At 43.3% G+C, this 19,434-nt stretch overlaps 1 protein-coding gene across 2 annotated transcripts in view; it reads left to right on the forward strand.

The window, feature by feature from the left end:
- SLC30A8 (solute carrier family 30 member 8) overlaps positions 1-9,664 on the forward strand; it is a 190,739-nt gene extending 181,075 nt beyond the window's left edge. For both annotated transcript variants that reach the window (XM_069731807.1, XM_069731806.1), the window contains exons 7-8: positions 4,753-4,887; positions 8,463-9,664. In XM_069731807.1, the coding sequence (XP_069587908.1) occupies positions 4,753-4,887; positions 8,463-8,608 (281 nt within the window). In that variant the 3' untranslated portion in view covers positions 8,609-9,664. The remainder of the gene's footprint in view (positions 1-4,752; positions 4,888-8,462) is intronic.
- Positions 9,665-19,434: the final 9,770 nt, after the last annotated feature.

The raw sequence follows: 19,434 nt of genomic DNA on the forward strand, positions 1-19,434 counted from the left end.
GCAATATGCTGGACACACTGTGGGCAATTTGCTGGACACACTGGGAGCTATATGCTGGACACACTGGTGGAAATATGCTGGAGACACAGGGGGCAATATGCTGGAGACACTGTGGGTAATATGCTGGAGACACTGGGGCAATATGCTGGAGACACTGAGGGCAATATGCTGGACACACTGGGGCAATATGCTGGAAACACTGTGGGCAATATGCTGGAGACACTGGGGGCAATATGCTGGACACACTGGGGCAATATGCTGGAGACACTGTGGGCAATATGCTGGAGACACTGTGAGCAATATGCTGGAGACACTGTGGGTAATATGCTGGAGACACTGGGCAATATGCTGGACACACTGTGGGTAATATGCTGGAGACACTGGGGCAATATGGTGGACACACTGGGGGCAATATGCTGGAGACACTGGGGGCAATATGCTGGAGACACTGTGGGTAATATGCTGGAGACACTGGAGCAATATGCTGGACACACTGTGGGTAATATGCTGGAGACACTGGGGCAATATGGTGGAGACACTGGGGGCAATATGCTGGAGACACTGGGGGCAATATGCTGGAGACACTGAGGCAATATGCTGGAGACACTGGGGGCAATAAGCTGGAGACACTGGGAAATATGCTAGAGACACTGGGGGCAATATGTTGGACTCACTGTGGGTAATATGCTGGAGACACTGGGGCAATATGCTGAAGACACTGGGGGCAATATGCTGGACACACTGGGGCAATATGCTGGAGACACTGGGGCAATATGCTGGAGACACTGGTGGCAATATGCTGGACACACTGGGGCAATATGCTGGAGACACTGTGGGCAATATGCTGGACACACTGGGGGCTATGTGCTGGAGACACTGGGGCAATATGCTGGAGACACTGGGGGCAATATGCTGGACACACTGGGGGCAATATGCTGGACACACTGGGGCAATATGCTGGAGACACTGTGGGCAATATGCTGGACACACTGGGGGCTATGTGCTGGAGACACTGGGGCAATATGCTGGAGACACTGGGGGCAATATGCTGGACACACTGGGGGCAATATGCTGGACACACTGGGGCAGAATGCTGAACACACTGGGGGTAATATGCTGGAGACACTGGGGGCAATATGCTGGACACACTGTGGACAATACGCTGGAGACACTGGGGGCAGTATGCTGGAGACACTGTGGCAATATGCTGGACACACTGGGGGCAATATGCTGGACACACTGGGGGCAATATGCTGGACACACTGGGGGCAATATGCTGAACACACTGGGGCAATATGCTGGACACACTGGGGGCAATATGCCAGACACACTGGGGGCAGGATGCCGGACACACTGGAGGCACGATGCTGGACACATTAGGGCAGAGATGCTGGACACACTGGGTCAGAGATGCTGGACACTGAGGACAGAGATGCTGGACACTGGGGGCAGAGATGCTGGACACTGGGGGCAGAGATGCTGGACACTGGGGGCAGAGATGCTGGACACTGGGGGCAGAGATGCTGGACTCTGGGGGCAGAGATGCTGGACTCTGGGGGCAGAGATGCTGGACACTGGGGCAGAGATGCTGGACACACTGGGGGCAGGACTGGAGACATGGGCAGAATGTAGATATGGGGCATGATTGGAGACACGGGGCAGAATGAAAGAAATGGGGCAGGATTGGAGACAGATCATGCAGGATCATGGGCTAGGATGGATACGATGGAGACTGATGGGGCAGGATGGGGAGATCATATGGGGCAGGATGGATACTCATGAGGGCAGGATGGGACAACATATGGCTGGAGCCAGGAATGAGATACACGGGGCCAGGATGGGAGATATTATTACCATAGGGGCTAATTAAGGGATATTATTACTGCAGTGATGTATTTATTTTATTTTTTGCGGACACTGTTTTAAATGGGGGGGCAGGCCTGTTACTGTGTAGAGCGACACTATGTTGCCTCTTTTTCTTCATGTGGTGTAATGTAGAAGTTGGGAAAAATTAAGTAATGTGTTCTACAAGCGGAGCTCGAGATACCTGTGTTATTTCCTGCAGAGATGAGTTCTGGCTGAATGAAGTGATGGCGGTCTGTGCTGGATGAAAGATGAAGGACTTCACCTAGAGACATCACTGGTGAGTCAGTGTTACCTATACACTGACACTATACACTGTATACTATATACTGAACTGAAGGGTACATTGACTAGATCAAAGGATGTTTGACAGGTTATAGTTTCACACAGCAACTATTTTTCTGGAATAATGTGGTTCAGGTATATGATGACCCCGTCGCATGACCCCGTCACATGACCCCATCACATGACCCCGTCACATGACTGGGGGGCCCACAGTGTCTGAACAGCCCAGGGCCCTGGCTACCCTTAATCCACCCCTGCAGGGCACACCTGTGAAGTGAAAACCATTCCCGGTGACTACCTTTTGAAGCTCATCAAGAGAATGCCAAGAGTGTGCAAAGCAGTTATCAAAGTAAAAAGTGGCTACTTTGAAGAACCTAGAATATAAGATATAATTTAAGTTGTTTTACACTTTTTTGTTAAGAATATAATGCCACATGTGTTAATTCATAGTTTTGATGCCTTCAGTGTGAATGTACAATTTTCATAGTCATGAAAATACAGAAAAATCTTTAAATGAGAAGGTGTGTCCAAACATTTGGTCTGTACTGTATATTGAGTTAAATGGTATTCCCATTTTATCTAATGAGTACAGTCATGGTCAAAAGTGTTGGCTCCCTTGAAATTTTTCCAGAAAATGACACACCCTTTGGAATAAAAAACTGCAATCAGTTGTTTCCTATAACCATGAACTAGCTTCTTACAATTCTCAACTTGAATTTTTGACCACTCTTCTTTTGCAAACTGCTCTAGGTCCCCGCTTCAGATGAAGTCTAAGAGCGCCGTTTGTGCTCGAAACACGTCCAGCGACTACATGGTAGCTTCCATCCAAATGATGTAATTTTTCGCTTGTCAGCAGTTTTCCAAATTTTAATATGTTTAAATAAATTGTTGATACTTTTTATTCCTGGAGCTGGATTTTTCTTTCCATGTGCACAAGTTTCAACATCAGACAGAGATGTTTTTTCTTTGCTCGGACATTATGTGGACTACAGACGAATGTTTCTATTGGGTGAGCTGAAAAGTTTTTCTGTTTTTCTAAGGTGCCCACAGTCCCTTGTCACTACATGACACCAGTACTTTGATTCCATCCATTTCTGAGTGCTTCTTGAGGTATGTTTGGGGTCATTGTTTTGCTGGAAAACTCATGACCTAGGATTCAAACTCAGCTTTCTGACACTGGGCACTACATTGCAGCTCAAAATACTTTGGTAATCTTCAAATTTTGTGATACATTGCACGCAGTCAAGACATCCAGTGCCAGAGGCAGCAAAACAACCCCAAAACATCTTTGAACCTCCACTATATTTAACTGTAGGTACTGTGTTTTCTTCTTTACAGATCTCATTCTGTTTTCAGTAAACAGTAGAATCATTTTCTTTACCATCTGTCCAGAAGGATTTTGGCTTACTCACATATATTTTGGCACACTGCAATCTAGCTTTTTATGTCTCTGTGTCAGCAGTGGAATCGTCCTGGGTCTCCTGCCATAGTGTTTAATTTCATCCAAATGTTGATGGACAGTTAACGCTGACACTGATGCATCCTGAGCCTGTAGGACTACTTGAATTTATTTGCAACTTGATTGGGGCTGCTTATGCACCATCTGGACTATCCTGCATTGCAAAACTTCATCAATTTTTCTGTGCCATCCACATCCAGCCAGTGAGATTAGCTACAGTGCCATGGGTTTTAAACGTCTTGCTCATGTTGCCCATCATAGTTAAAGGAACAGCAAGATCTCTGGAAATGGATTTGTAACTTTAAGATTTTTCATATTTTTCAACAATTTTGATTCTCAAGTTCTCATATAATTTTCTTCTCGTTCTGGTCTCCATTCTTAGTGCGGCACGTACAGTACAGACACACAATGCAAAGATTGAGTCAGTTTCTCCTCTTTTTATCTGGCTTCAGGTGTGATTTTCATATTGCTCACACCTGTTACTTGCCACAGGTGAGTTTGAATGAGCATCACATGCTTGAAGCAAAGTCATTTACACACAATGTTGGAAAGGTGCCAACAATTTTGTCTGGTCCATTTTGGGGGTTTTGTGCGAAATTATGTCTACTTTGCCTTTGTTTTCCTCTGTTTTTTTTTTGTGTTGTTCCAATACGCACAAAGGAAATAAACATGTCTATAACAAAACGTGTATATGCAAAAATGTTCTGGAGTACACTACCACATTATGATGGCTAGGGGGTCCAACCTCTAGGACCCAACAGATGCAAAAAATAAACAGGTTATTACTCTTTTGTAGACCTGTGTCCTTTATTCCCTTGAAAGGGGCTGCATTACAGTTCTCTACACAATGTAGGGGTCGCAGAACCACAGAGATGTTGTAGCCACTGAATCATTGCGGTCCCAGAGGTTTGACCCCCACTTATTAAAAAATATATCACAAACATTTAAGATGGGAATGCCCCTTTCACCTGTAGGTATTGGAAATAACATAAAGAATAGACCAGGTGATTTTGCCATCTGATCCTATGTTCTGCATGGTGTGTGCTCTTACCCTGTAGAACCTTATAAGAACAGGTAGCCATGACCGATCCATCAGACTCATTATTACAACTAAGTATCTTACAGGACCTCATTTTGCCCTACAGGAGCCCCCCGAGGGATTAATTACAGCGCTGTAAAGCAGAGTATTCTTGCAGTTAATGGAGTTAAATCGGTACACAGCCTACATCTCTTGGCTCTAACAACGAACCAAGTCATCCTCTCAGTTCATGTTGCCACAGGTCAGTAAATGTATGTGTGCTTTGAACAAAAGTTCAATTGTTGGCCAATAAAGCCATTTTTGTGCTTTTATAGCAATAAGTTACCTGTTATTCAACCCTACAGCAGCTTTCATCACAGTGTGCTTTTCTGCTGAGACGGCTGCTCGGCTACGAGACTTTTCTGTCAGCAAATACAATGGCTGAGCTTCTGAGTGACCCGTGTGCCACTGCAAATATCTGTAGCTGGCGAGGCTTCAGTCACTTACACTGTATAGATGGAGCCTGAAAAGACAACTTCTGTAACAGCGACCCATGATAAAAGGCGAAAGTAAACTTTATTATCATCAGATACTTGTCGAGCTTGTCTGAGGCACAAGAAAACTTTTTCTTTTAGGACTTCACCAGAAAGTCCAATGTCATGTCTAGATCTCGCCATCTTTGATGGTTTGTTAGTCCAAACCAAAATTTAAAAACTCTGAATATTCTCTACTTTTGTCTCATGAACGCTGTATATAATTAATCCTTAACGTAAAGACATAGACAATAATCATTTGGCAAATTTGTTTTTTCACCCCTCTCCTTCTTCCATCGATACAGCCGTATGAGGGCATGTTTTTTGCAGAAAAAGAACACAATTCTGACATTGTTTTTTTTTGGATGCATGATTCGCCTGGATCATACATTTATGGAAGCACCCAATTTGCATTTTTTTGGTAACTCCAACGGTGGCTTAATAAAGTTCTGAAGTTTCTAAAAAAAAGAAAAATTGTTTTGTCGCTAATTTCTAAGACCCATAACTTTTACTGTTCTGTTGATGGAGCTTTGTTAGGGTTGTTTTTTACGTGCTAAGCTGTAGAATTCTGATGATGGAATTTTTGGGTACGTGCAGTGTTTTATATTGCAATTTTTTCGTGAGATTTTTCTATAGAAAAACTGCAATTTTTTTCATGTTCTATGCTATTTATCTTGTGGGTAAAATAATTTTAAGTTTTGATAGATCAGATTTTTATGCAGCAATACTGAATTATATGTTTTTATTTGAATTTTTATGTTTTATTTGAACTTTCAATTTATTTTTTATTCTCCATAGGGAACTTGAACCTGTAATTGTTTGCTCTTCTGTACTATTTACTACAAGACTTTCAGTATTTCAGTGTACAGCTCTTGCAAAAATTAAGAGACCACCACATCAAAACCCAATCTCCAGACCTGAACCCCATTGAAAACCTCTGGAATGTAATCAAGAGGATGATGGATAGTCACAAGCCATCAAACAAAGAAGAACTGCTTACATTTTTGCGCCAGGAGCAGAGTGAAAGACTGGTGGAAAGCTGCCAAGACGCATGAAAGCTGTGATTAAAAATCATAATTATTCCACCAAATATTGATTTCTGAACTCTTCCTGAGATAAAACATTAGTAATGTTGTTTTGAAATGATTATGAACTTGTTTTCTCTGCACTATTTGAGGTCTGAAAGCACTTTTTTTTTTTTTTTATTTTGACCATTTTTCTTTGTCAGAAAAAAATACAAAATTTATTGCTTGGAAATTCGGAGACATGTTGTCAGAAGTTTATAGAATAAAAGAACAATTTACATTTTACTCAAAAATATACCTATAAAGAGAAAAATCAGACAAACTGAACATTTTGCAGTGGTCTCTTAATTTTTGCCAGAGCTGTATAGTGAGAATCACAGTCCCCTATGAAGCCCGAACCAGTGGTTGGGATTCATAGTTGTGACAAAAGTGCAGTGAAGGGGACCTTTAGCAGATCCCTTATAGCAACCAATCAGCACCCTACAATCGCGGGTGGGCCGAAAGATCTCGCTATCTAAATGCCTATGTCAAACAGCAGCGATTGGAGCTAGCTCTGATTGCAGCTGTTGGAGGCTTGTGCTGGCTGAGTAGCACAGCTGACCCTCACCACCATTTAGGGAGAATATTGGAAGCAGTGGTCTAGATCCCTTAGAAAATGTCATGTTTTCTTATCCCAGAAACATCTCCATAGACTGTGCCTAAGGCCGGGATCACACATACGCGAGATACGGCCGAGTCACGCAGGTGAAAACCCATCTCTGGCGCCGACACTCCGGAGTGGAGCGTGCAGCCGCACAGGAATACATGGAGCTGCACGCTCAGCTCTGGAGTGCCGGCGCCAGAGCTGGGTTTTCACCTGCGAGACTCGGCCGTATCTCACGTATGTGTGATCCAGGCCTAATATTGTGGCTGGTAACCATCATCATCTAACTGATTGGGACTGGGCTGTAATAGCAAATATGTCCAATGGACAATTGTGGCTGTTTCTGGAAGAAAAAAAAAAAAGATTCTTTTTTATCTTACATAAAAAATTATTGTAAAATGAGGTATAGTTCATGGTGACATCATGGCTTCCTTTTAAAATGTGAGCCATGAAGCTTTATTGGGTCTGTTGTATTGCAGTGTTTTTTTCTGTTTTTTTTTTTAAGGCATGTACTGTATGTGCTAATTACTTTTGTAATTTTTATAGATGTGTGGATGCCAGAAATGTTTTTTCTTTTCATTAATTTTATTTCTTTATTTTTAAATGGTGAAAGGGAGGGGGGGGGGGGGTGGCTGATTCAAATGTTTATATTTTTCAAAAACATTATTCTTTTTTGCTTCATTTTCTTAGTTATTTTAGGCAACTTAAACCTGCGATACTTTGTTTGCTTATACATACTATATACTTCAATCCCTACAGTATATAGTGTAAATGATGGTTTCTTATGAAGCCCAGCCAGTGGCTCAACTTCACAGGAATACCAAGATGCCTGACATAAATACTTTCATTAGATAACCCATCAGCAACCCACTATCACTTCTCAGGGGCGATGGGAGCCAGTATGACAGGTGATCGCTACTAAATCAACAATGATGAAGAGTGAATAATGGACGGCACTAGAGGAGCACAAATTAGTACAACCTTGACTCCTTAAGGAATGTCCGAAAAAACACAGGTGGCACGAATGCTCTGGGTATACGGTGCTCTGCACTGATAGACAACCAGCAGTAAATTCAACAAAGCAAGAAAAGAAAAAATCGTGCTCTTTATTGGAGATACCAGATATTTAAAACATCCATTAGGACATCAGGTCTATAGGAGGGTGCGGGAGTGGAGTGTGGACGACGGCCGTTTCGCACTCTGTGTGCTTCAACGGGTCCACAGAGTGCGAAACGGCCGTCGTCCACACTCCACTCCCGCACCCTCCTATAGACCTGATGTCCTAACAGATGTTTTAAATATCTATCTCTAATAAAGAGCACGATTTCACAGCTTCCTAAGGGTGAGTGCCGCACTGTTTTCTTGCTTCGTTGATCGCTACTAAATGCTACTAAATGCCTTATCAGAGTTTAATAGCAGCATCTAAACTGTTAAGCAGCAGTGATCAGAGCTAGCTCCAGTTGCTTCTGGATCAGACAGCCAGAATCTGCCACATGTCGGGTGGCTTTAGCTCTTCCATACCCTCTACAATTACAAATACCAGTGTAGACTTCCAGTGCTGTACATTTGCATTAGAGGGTTAAATTCTACTTCTAATAGATTTCATTAATCTTTGACTATTGATAATTTTTTTCAGATGTCTCGGAAGATTCTATGAGAATTTTAAAGGATGTTACCAGGAACATATTTGACAACTTCCCCTTCCATTCAGTCACCATTCAAGTCGAACCAATCGAAGAGCAGAATCCAGAGTGTATGTTTTGCTATGAGCCGGGAGAATGAGCCTAGACTTCTGTAGGCTCCACAAATAAGACCCCGATTTAGATAAGTACTATATTTTTGCAATGTGAACTTAAAAAATATACAAGAAATGGAAATTAACTATTGTCCACATTGCAAACAACTCTTCCCTTCTATCAGGTACCATGGAAAGATAGTCGGACATACTGGAATGAACCATTAACTATATACTCTTCCACTATTATATTGAAAAAGGATTTAGCAGACTAATAGAAAAACGTGGACGTTTACATCAGGAAACATCTGATCATACATAATCTCAGATGATTAACATTGACAAATGATGAGGATGTTTGTCTGATAACATTACGCACTGGAATTGCTGTACAATTTCTAGGTATTTTTTCATGTGGAATTGTGTTCAGATGATCCATCAACCCATGATTGGACATGATCCATTAGATAACTGATGACTAGGGATTATCCATTAAATTAATCTATAACTGGAGATTATCCGTTACAAATAGCCAATTACTGGAGATGACCCATGAAGTAACCTATGACTGTAGATGATCCATTACAAATAATCAATGACTGGAGATGATCCATTACAAATAACCCTTGACAAGTAAGGATTCACGAAATAACTCATAATTGAAGAACATCCATTACAAATAATCAAAGATTGGAGATGGTTTAACACAAATAACCCATGACTGAAGATCGTCCATGAAATAACCCACAAGTATAGATAATCCATCATTTATGAGTGCAGAGGATCCTTAAAAAAAATAAAATCTAGTAGATCTATAAAAAAAAAACATGATGGGAGATGACCCTTTACAAATAAGCTATGTCTAAGTAATTCATCAACTTAAGAATCTCTTCAGGTGTGACTAGAAGAATAATAAGTTAATGTGTTCCTGTAATATCTATTGTTTCCATTACAAAGGCATTAGACTATTAAATGCGGCATTGTAGTTGCAGAAGTGTGACTGTCCCCATCTTTGTCATGCATGTCTCCCATCTGTTCAAGTTTGTTTTTAATTGGCTCAAAATAAAGCTGGTCTGTGGAGGCACGGACCTAAAAGAAGTAAATCTGTTTGTATCGGGGCCCATCTGAAGAGGTTGCCTTGTCTTGGCAGGTGGGCTCACAAAATTTGATCAAAATATGTGTCAAGAACCTCACATTTCTATACATAGTACATAATGTAGTACGCAATGTAAGATATTCCATATATTCAATGCTTAGCTTTTGCGGAGTCGGAGTGCCATGAATCCTTTTGCGTTTGCTTGACTCATAGAATACTGTGAGTAAAAAAATGAAAAAGTTCCTGTGGTCCCTATAAAGTTGCTACAAGTTCCCATCTTAAAGTCTGACCCCTGAAATCATCCAGAGAATGTATATCCACACCAAGTGATCATTGACCGGCTTTCTCAGCCACCTGCTGTCCGATTTGGCATCGGTCATAGTGGCTATCTAAGATGTTCGTTTGGGTCGTCCTACAGCAGGAAACATATAAAACTTACTGTTGTAGTGAAAATGTGCGCCTGTCCATCCCGTGCAGTGAGAACATCTAGAATGCGCCACTGCGCAGAAAGATAAACCTGTTATGCACAGTCAGCCGCGTAGTTTTGCGCACACTTGACCATTTAGAGAGCAGGATCTATCCATAGGTTACAATGAGAAAAAAATGACAGAGCATCGTGATTCCATGGGGGTGAGAACTTTCCACTGCTTCTGTTTTGCAAAAAAAATGTCAACTACACAATTTTCAGCTCGTGGCGTATGGAACTGTGACCGAGGTTAAGAAGATGTCTCCTATTACTCAATCTTGCAGTCATCCTCTGTCATAGGATGCATAGCATACATCATACCCTAACACTGTCCACACAACTCTCAGACACTCGGGGTAATGAGTCCCCGAAATATATATTACTGTTCGACAGTCAAAAGGCGCATACTCTCCATGGAATCTTTAGAGCAGACAAGGACCAAACTTATTCATGTTTTACGCTTTAATATAAAAAATACAGTGCTTTCAAGAAAAGGAATTAAAAAATAAAAATAAAGCGACCCACAAATATGCAAAACAAGAACTTTATTCTTCTGTTTCCTTGAGGGTAAGGGAAAGGGTTTATGGATCACATCCAGTTCAGGCAAAGCCACACATGTGAACACCTTGTCATTGTGTCACCCATCATTTACATGCTTGGACTGGGCTCACGTTTCCAGGGCGGCCTAAATTATAATATTGAAATCGCAGGTCTGTCACCGGACCGTGAGCTAATAACGGACGAGGACATTGCATATTTAATACCTTGTTTATTCCAATCAACTCCCTTCCTATGGTAAACAGGAAATGTCCAGCCTGGCTACAAAGGACCATCTAACCAAACTTTGAAGCTCGGGCTCACCATGTAAGAGGTATCAGGAACGACGCTCCTTGTAGTCTCAGCGATACCCCGCTCGGTATATGTATGTGATACGCTAATGTGACTCCGGCCTTAACCCAATGTTATTTGACTGATCTTATCATTTTCCTTACATATTGTATTTGAAAAGACTCTTATTTTTAATAATGGGTCAAGGGGCAATGACTTTGAACTTGGTGCAAGCCCTTTAAGGCCAAAATTGTCTTGATCCTTAAATCAAACCTGTCACCCCCCCCCCCCCCCCAGTCGTTTCAAACTAAAAGAGCCACCTTGTGCAGCAGTAATGCTGCATTCTGACAAGGTGGCTCTTTTAGTTATTGGTGCAGTTAAAGCCAAAATAAAGCGTTTTATAATTTCGCCAAAATACTTGTCTTTAGTCGTGGAGGCAGGTCTTAACCCCCCTGCTGCACACGCCACACTGCCGTCATTCAAATCTTATTCGGCGCCAGGTGCCGCCCCCTCCGCGCTGTTTTCCAATGAAATCCGGCGCCTGCGGTGTTTAGTACTGGCTGGGGCAGGCGCAGTGAGCTCTGGCCGTCTGACCTCCGATGCGGTCTTGCAGACTGCGCCTGCGCGGCCGCCCTGCTTGTGATTCCCAGCCCCGCAGTGACCTATGATTTATTCACATTGCGGGGCTAGGATTCACAGGCAGGGCGGCCGCGCAGGTGCAGTCAGCTGGGCTGCATATGAGGAAAGACGGCCAGCGCTCACTGCGTCTGCACCAGGCAGGGGATAAGAGCGCAGGCGCCGGCTACTTTTGAAAACAGCGGTGAGGAGGAGGCGGCGCCCGGCGCCAAGAAGATGTGAGTGACAGCTGTGTGCTGTTTGAAGCAGGGGGGAAACGCCGGCCTACTTGACTGAGGACCAGGTATTTCGGACAAATTATAAAACTGATTATTTTTGCAGGTACAGCAACCAGAACTAAAAGAGCAGAGGCACCTTGTCAGAATGCAGCATTACTGCTGCACAAGGTGGCTCTTTTAGTTTGAAACAACTGGGGGGGTGACAGGTTCCCTTTAAGGGGCTTCAATACATTCAGTAATATTTAAAAATTTGTTACGGGTTTACTCTGACTAATATTACGTAAAAGAAAAAAACTAGTGTTAGGGCATTTGTAGGAGGGCACATTTTTTTATTTTTACAGAGCAAAAACTCCCCATTAACATTAATAATAATAATAATAATAATGTTATTAGACTAATATCAACTGTACCACCCGATTCAGCCAACACTCTAAACTATATGGAGGCGCCAGATAACTAATTGTTGGTGGAGTTGTCTATTGGGCATGCTCGATTTTGGACTGCCGATAGATTTTGTTTTCCTGGAGACAATCCGCCGGCAGAGATGTTTGTTGGCGGCTTTTCCATAAAGAACACGAGAGACGCCTGTGTATGGGAGAGACGGCCGAGATGCATCGTTTGACCCACAGCCATCTCATGTGTATGAGGGCCTTAAGAAAAGCTTTATATGTTGGATCCATAAACAACCCAAACACAATATAATAAAAAAGTCCCCACTTGATGGGAGCAAAACTGCTGAAAATGCTGAAAAAATAAGATTATTTTCTTTATTATTAATGCCATATATAAACCAAGGTAAAAGTGACAAAGGCAACATCTGTTAGGCCATTATAAATAACTTTGAAAGGACAAGGCAAGAAAGGATTGAGTGTTGCTAGGTGTAAAAAAACATAATTAAGTCATTAATTCAGGCGCAAAGCTTCACAAATTGCCCACAAAGTATTCTGTTTAGCCAGCAGGAAAGCATTTAGGATTAGCAATTTAAAGTGCTTGCATCAGTTGTTCAGGTCCATGTGCTCATAATCCATAGATGTGGAAGCTACGAAGGTCAGACCCATACAAGTACACAACCAGTTGATGCTTAATGAGCTGAATATAATTACCCACATACAGAGTGTAGCCATAAATATATACAGAATACATATCTCACCCAATTCTTAACGTCTTCTTCAGGACCGGAGAATGTCAGGTAGGTGGAAAATTTCTGTCTTAGCCAAGTGCTACGGTGATCTAAAAGTAAGCAGCTTTAACGACAATTATTGCTCGCTCAGGGCCTGAGGTCCTGTAAAATATGAGAAAAGCTGCCCTAAATACCCGACCCACACTCTAAGGGCAGGTGCAGAGGAGCGTAGAAGATCTCTTCCGGGAGAAATGAGTGTAATCAGACTGTGATCCGATTCTCTGGGGTGAGGAGAACATAGAAAAGAAAACAATTCTCCATGTTCTCCTTTCTTCCAGTCCATGAAAATAGGGGAAGTCTCTGCCTGAGGAAAGTATCCGACATATGCACGGCCCCATACACTAATATTGGTCCGAATGTGATCTGATGTTTTTATTAATGAATCTGGCATCTCCAACATGCCCTCTCATTAGGACCAGCGTTAAAATAGCTGGCCTTGAATGGGGTCAAAGGGCCTATGACAGACAAACAATGCAACATTTTTAATGAAACCCAATTGCAAAACTACATTTTTGAGCCCCAAATACATGCATTTAAGAAAGAGAACAATTCCCAAAAGGTGCCCATATTACTTAACCCCTGTCATGTCAGGATACAAGAGGCCTCACGTGTTAGAAGGCTTTTTCTCTGGTATTTTGTGATGTGAATATGTGAATTTTAGGTTGTTATCATTTTTATTCAGATATTTCTCAGATTGGGGATTGGCTTCTTCTTCTTCCAACCGGATAATCAGATAGTCTTCTATATTTATCCTAAACCAAATGATATGGTTCTGAAAAAGGTCGTCAAGTATGTAAAGCGCTGCGGAATGTGATGGCAGTAGATAAGCAAAGCCGTACACTCCATAGAGGTGGCCTTTATGGAAGAGTGGGCAGAAAAAAACCCGTACTTACAAACAAAAATTGTAAGGCTTGTTTTGAGTTTGCCAAAAGACATGTGGGAGACTCCTCAAATGTATGGAGGAAACTGCTGTGGTCAAATGAGACCAACATTTTTTGTTTTTGGCCCCCAAGGTAAATGTTATGTCTGGCGCCAAAGCAACACAGCTCATCACCCCAAGAACACCATCCCCACAGTGAAATGTGGTGGCAGCATCATAATGGGGGTAAGTTTTTCAGCAGCAGGGACTGGGAAAATCAAAATACCTGAAATCCAGGTATATTCTTGAGCAACCTGTTACAGTGATTTGACACTGGGACAGAGGTTTGCCTTACAACAAGACAATGACCCAAACTGCTAAAGCAACACTCAAGATGTTTAAGGAGAAACATGTTCATAGTTGTAGGCATGTTCTTTCCATGAACTGATGCAAACCCTCAAAAAATAATGAAATTCCAGGTTGTAAGTTATTAAAACATAAAAAATACCAAGAGGGGTGAATACTTTTACAAGCCACTAGTTTGCAGTCCTCTCACCATAGTGGTATCTCTTCCCTGATGCTCTAGATTTTCAATGTTTTTTTTTAAATATGGTGCCCAGAATTGGACACATTTGAATGTTATGCTTGCTTTTTTCTTTGGTATGGTGATGTATAAAGCAGTGATGGAACATACCAGCCAACAGTTATCTTATTGACATTTCATTTTGTCCTCTACTTTAAAAACTGAAAGGGAAAGTGTAATGGGAAATTGACTTAATGTTTAACCCCTTCATGTCGGAGCCCTTTTTAATTTTTGCATTTCTGTCTTTCGCTCCCCTTCTTCCCAGAGCCACTATTTTTTTGTCAATATGGGCATATGATTGCTTGATTTTTGCAGGACAAGTTGTACTTTTGAACAAAACCATTGGTTTTACCATATCTTGTACTCAAAAGCGAGAAAAAAAGATACAAGTGCGCTGAAATTGCAAAAAAAGTGCAATTCCATAACCGTTTTTTGGATTTTTTTACCATGTCCACCAAATGCTAAAATTGACATGCCATTATGATTCTCTATTCTTCATTACGAGTTCGTAGATACCAAACATGTATAGGTTTTTTTTTTATTTACCTTATATACTCGAGTATAAGCCAAGAATTTCAGCCCATTTTTTTAGGCTGAAATTGCCCCTCTCGGCTTATACTTGAGTCATTCCCAGGGGTCGGCAGGGGAGGGGGAGCGGCAGCTGTCTAATCATACTACCTGATCCTGGCGCGGTCCCTGCACATCCCTGCTTCTCCGGGCGCTGACAGTTTCTTCCTGTGTTGAGCGGTCACGTGGTACCGCTCATTACTGTAATGAATATGGACGCGACTCCACTCCCATAGGGGTGGAGCCGCATACTCATTACTGTACTGAGCGGTACAGATGACCGCTCAACGCTGGAAGAAGCTGTTAGCGCCTGGAGAAGCAGGGACGTGCAGGGACCGCGCAGGGAGCAGGTGAGTGTAACAAGGCTTTGCGTTATATTCACCTCTCCTCGTTCCACCGCCGGGCTCCGTCTTCCGCGTCCTCTGTCTGTGACGTTCAGGTCAAAGGGCGCGATGACGTGCTAGTGTGCGCACCGCCCTGTGCCTGAATTGTCACTGCGGAGGATGCTGAGGAGCAGCGGGCAGCGACGAGAGGTGAGTATGTCATTTTTTTTAAATTGCAGCAGCAGATATACTGTACAGTTAATAATATCAGCATAAACTGCATTTTATGGAGCCATAATCTACTTTTATGCAAATGTCTTTATGGAGCATCTTAGGCTTCTTTCACACTTCCGTCGGTCGGGGTTCGTCATAATGCAGTGAAGTGACGTATCGACGGATGTTGTGAAAATAGTGGAAAACGTGTGCAACGCATCCAGTGTTATGACGGATGCGTCGAAGGAGTTCCTGCCTGCATTTTCAGGTATAAGATTCTGGAGAGAGAGAGAGAGAGATTTTTCCCTGACTTGAAAATCCTTCCGGGCTGCTCAGAATGAAAAAACTGGATACGTCGCTGGATTCCTGTGTTTGACGGTCAGCGACGGATCCTGCGTTCATAGGCATCCATTATAGCCAACGACGGACAGCGCAGGATCCGACGTGCAGAAAAAACGTTCCTCTGAACATTTTCTCCGCACGATGGACCGCTATTTTCCGACGGATCCAGTGCACGACGGATGAAACGGATGGCCATCTGTCACAATCCGTCGCTAATACAAATCTATGGGAAAAAAACAGGATCCTGCAGCATAATTTGCAGGATCCTGCTTTTTCAAAAATCAACAGATTTCGGCAGGAGGAAAAAGACGGAAGTGTGAAAGAGGCCTTATGGGGCCATTATTAACCTTTGTGCAGCATTATATGGGGCATATTTTAATATGGAGCATCTTATGGGGCAATCATAAACTGTATGGAGCATCTTATGGGACCCTTATTACCCTTTATGCAGCATTATATAGGGCTCCTGATTCAATATGGATATTCAAAAACACTTAACCTACTGATGTCTCAATTAATTTTACTTTTATTGTATTTTTATTTTTAAAATTTACCGGTAGCTGCTGCATTTTCCACCCTAGGCTTATACTCACGTCATTAAGTTTTCCCAGTTTTTTGTGTCAAAATTAGGGGTCTCGGCTTATACTCGGGTCGGCTTATACTCGAGTATATACGGTAAGTGGTGAAAAAAAAAATTTGTAAAAAAAAAAAACAAACATAAATTTCCATCTCCATTTTTCGGGATCTCAGGTTGGGTGAGGGCTTATTTTTTTGTGTGTCGAGCTGACATTTTTATTGATACCATTGGCGTTTTGACATTTTCTCGCTACGCCGTTTAGCGATTGGGTTAATTCTTTTTATATTGATAGATTGGGCGATCCTGAAAGCGGCGATACCAAATATGTGTATATTTAATTTTTTTATTGTTTTATTTTGAATAGGGCAAAAGGGGGTGATTTGAACTTTTAGATTTTTTAAATATTTTTAAAAACTTTTTTTTTACTTTTTGCGTGCTTCAATAGTCTCCATGGGAGACTAGAAGCTGCAGTTGTTTGATCGCATGTGCTACACACAGGTGTTTGATCGCATGTATGTAGCAGAAATGCTCAGTTGCTACCACCGGGCGGTGCTCATAGCAATCCGGCTATGACAACCATAGAGGTCTGCTGGAGACTTCTGGTTGTCATGGCAACCCATCGGCGACCTGCAATCACGTGGTGAGGTCACCGATGGGTGGGTTTAGTGACGAGCTTCCGGTAAGCGCGAGTTAAATGCAGCTGTCAGAGATTGACAGCGACATTTAACTAGTTAACAGCCTCGAGTGGATCGCGATTCCACCTGCGGCTGTTGCGAGCACATGTCAGCTGTACATATCAGCTGACATGTGCCCGTAAAGGTGCGGGCTCCGGCGCTGAGGGAGCCTCCACAGGGGGGAGTCATAGTACACCGATGTCGGAAAGTGGTTGAGGCTAAGTTCACACTAGGCATTTTTGCAGAGTTTTTTTTATGCTATAGTTGCAAATTTTCAGCTGTGTTTTACCATACCAGCAAAGCATATGAATTTTCAGAAATCTCATGCACACAATTTTTTTTTTCAGCAGGATTTTGTGCTTTGCATGTTTTTTTGGAGAACATGTCACTTCTTTCAGTATTTTTTACCCACTGAAAAGCATGGGTCGTAAAAAAAAATGCTGGAAAAAACATACCAAAAAAGCAGGTATCAGGTTTTACTGCATTTTCTGTGCCAAAACCTGATTCTATAGAAAAGGACTTTTTTTTCCACACTTAACATTATCAGCATGCACAAGAGACAAATCTAGCATGCCAAAACCGCAGAAAAAAAAGCACAAAAAATGCATCAATACGCAGCAAAAAGAGCAAAAAAAAAAACAAGGAAAGCCTGCTTTTATTCTGCAGCTTCAGGTTTTGCTGCAGAAAAATAAACGCCTAGTGTGAACTTACCCTTAATGTAGAGTCGCCTTAAAAACAAGACTTTAGCGACTGAGAATGAAAGAAATAGCAGCACTGCAACTTTACAATAGTAGGTCTCTTGTATTTTTGCTAATCTAATATGTAAAGCTGGGTGTGTGTGTGTGTGTGTGTGTGTGTGTGTGCGCGTGTGTGTCCGGGATTTGCATCTGCTACAGCCACAAAATTTTGCACATTTTGCACAGTCACACGTCTGGACCCCGAGAGCGTCATAGGCTATGTTGTGAGGCGAAATTTTAACCCCGCGCTTTCCAATTCACCAAACAATTTTGCCCCTATCTACATAATGGGGAAAAAGTGAAAGGAAAAGTGTTGGAGGCAAATTGACAACTGCCAGATGTGAACAAGGGGGACTTAAAGAATGAGAGCGATGGCACCAAAGACCGTCCTCCTGCATACTCCCCCGTCCTCCTTCATACTCCCCGTCCTCCTTCATACTCCCCCGTCCTCCTGCATACTCCCCCATCCTTCTTCATACTCCCCGTCCTCCTTCATACTCCCCCGTCCTCCTGCATACTCCCCCATCCTTCTTCATACTCCCCCGTCCTCCTGCATACTCCCCCGTCCTCCTTCATACTCCCCCATCCTCCTTCATACTCCCCATCCTCCTGCATACTCCCCCGTCCTCCTGCATACTCCCCCGTCCTCCTGCATACTCCCCCATCCTCCTACATACTCCCCTGTTCTCCTGCATCCTCCCCATCCTCCTTCATACTCCCCATCCTCCTGCATACTCCCCCGTCCTCCTTCATACTCCCCCGTTCTCCTGCATCCTCCCCCATTCTCCAGCATCCTCCCCGTCCTCCTGCATACTACCCCGTCTTCCTTCATACTCCCCTGTCCTCCTGCATCCTCCCCGTCCTCCTTCACACTCCCCCGTCCTCTTTCATACTCCCCCATACTCCTTCATACTCCCCCATCCTCCTGCATACTCCCCCGTCCTCCTTCATACTCCCTGTCCTCCTGCATCCTCCCCATTTTCCTGCATCCTCCCCATCCTCCTTCATACTCCCCCATTCTCCTGCATCCTCCCCATCCTCCTTCATACTCGCCGTCCTCCTGCATACTCCCCCGTCCTCCTGCATACTCCCCCGACCTCCTTCATACTCCCCCATCCCCTGTCCTCCTGCATCATCCCCATCCTCCTGCATACTCCCCCTTCCTCCTGCATACTCCCCCGTCCTCCTTCATACTCCCCGTCCTCCTTCATACTCCCCCATCCTCCCGTCCTCCTGCATCCTCCCCCATCCTCCTGCATCCTCCCCCATCCTTCTTCATACTCCGCCGTCCTCCTTCATACTCCTCGTCCTCCTGCATACTCCCCGGTCCTCCTTCATACTCCCCCATCCACCTTCATACTCCCCCCTTCTCCTGCATCCTCCCCCATCCTCCTTCATACTCCCCGTCCTCCTGAAGACTCCCCCGTCCTCCTTCATACTCCCCCGTCCTCCTTCATACTCCCCTGTCCTCCTGCATACTCCCCGTCCTCCTTCATACTCCTCCGTCCTCCTGCATACTCCCCCATCCTCCTGCATCCTCTCCCGTCCTCCTGTATCCTCCCCCATGCTCCTTC

This window comes from Ranitomeya imitator, chromosome 6 (assembly GCF_032444005.1).
Source record: "Ranitomeya imitator isolate aRanImi1 chromosome 6, aRanImi1.pri, whole genome shotgun sequence".
NCBI classification, from domain to species: domain Eukaryota; kingdom Metazoa; phylum Chordata; class Amphibia; order Anura; family Dendrobatidae; genus Ranitomeya; species Ranitomeya imitator.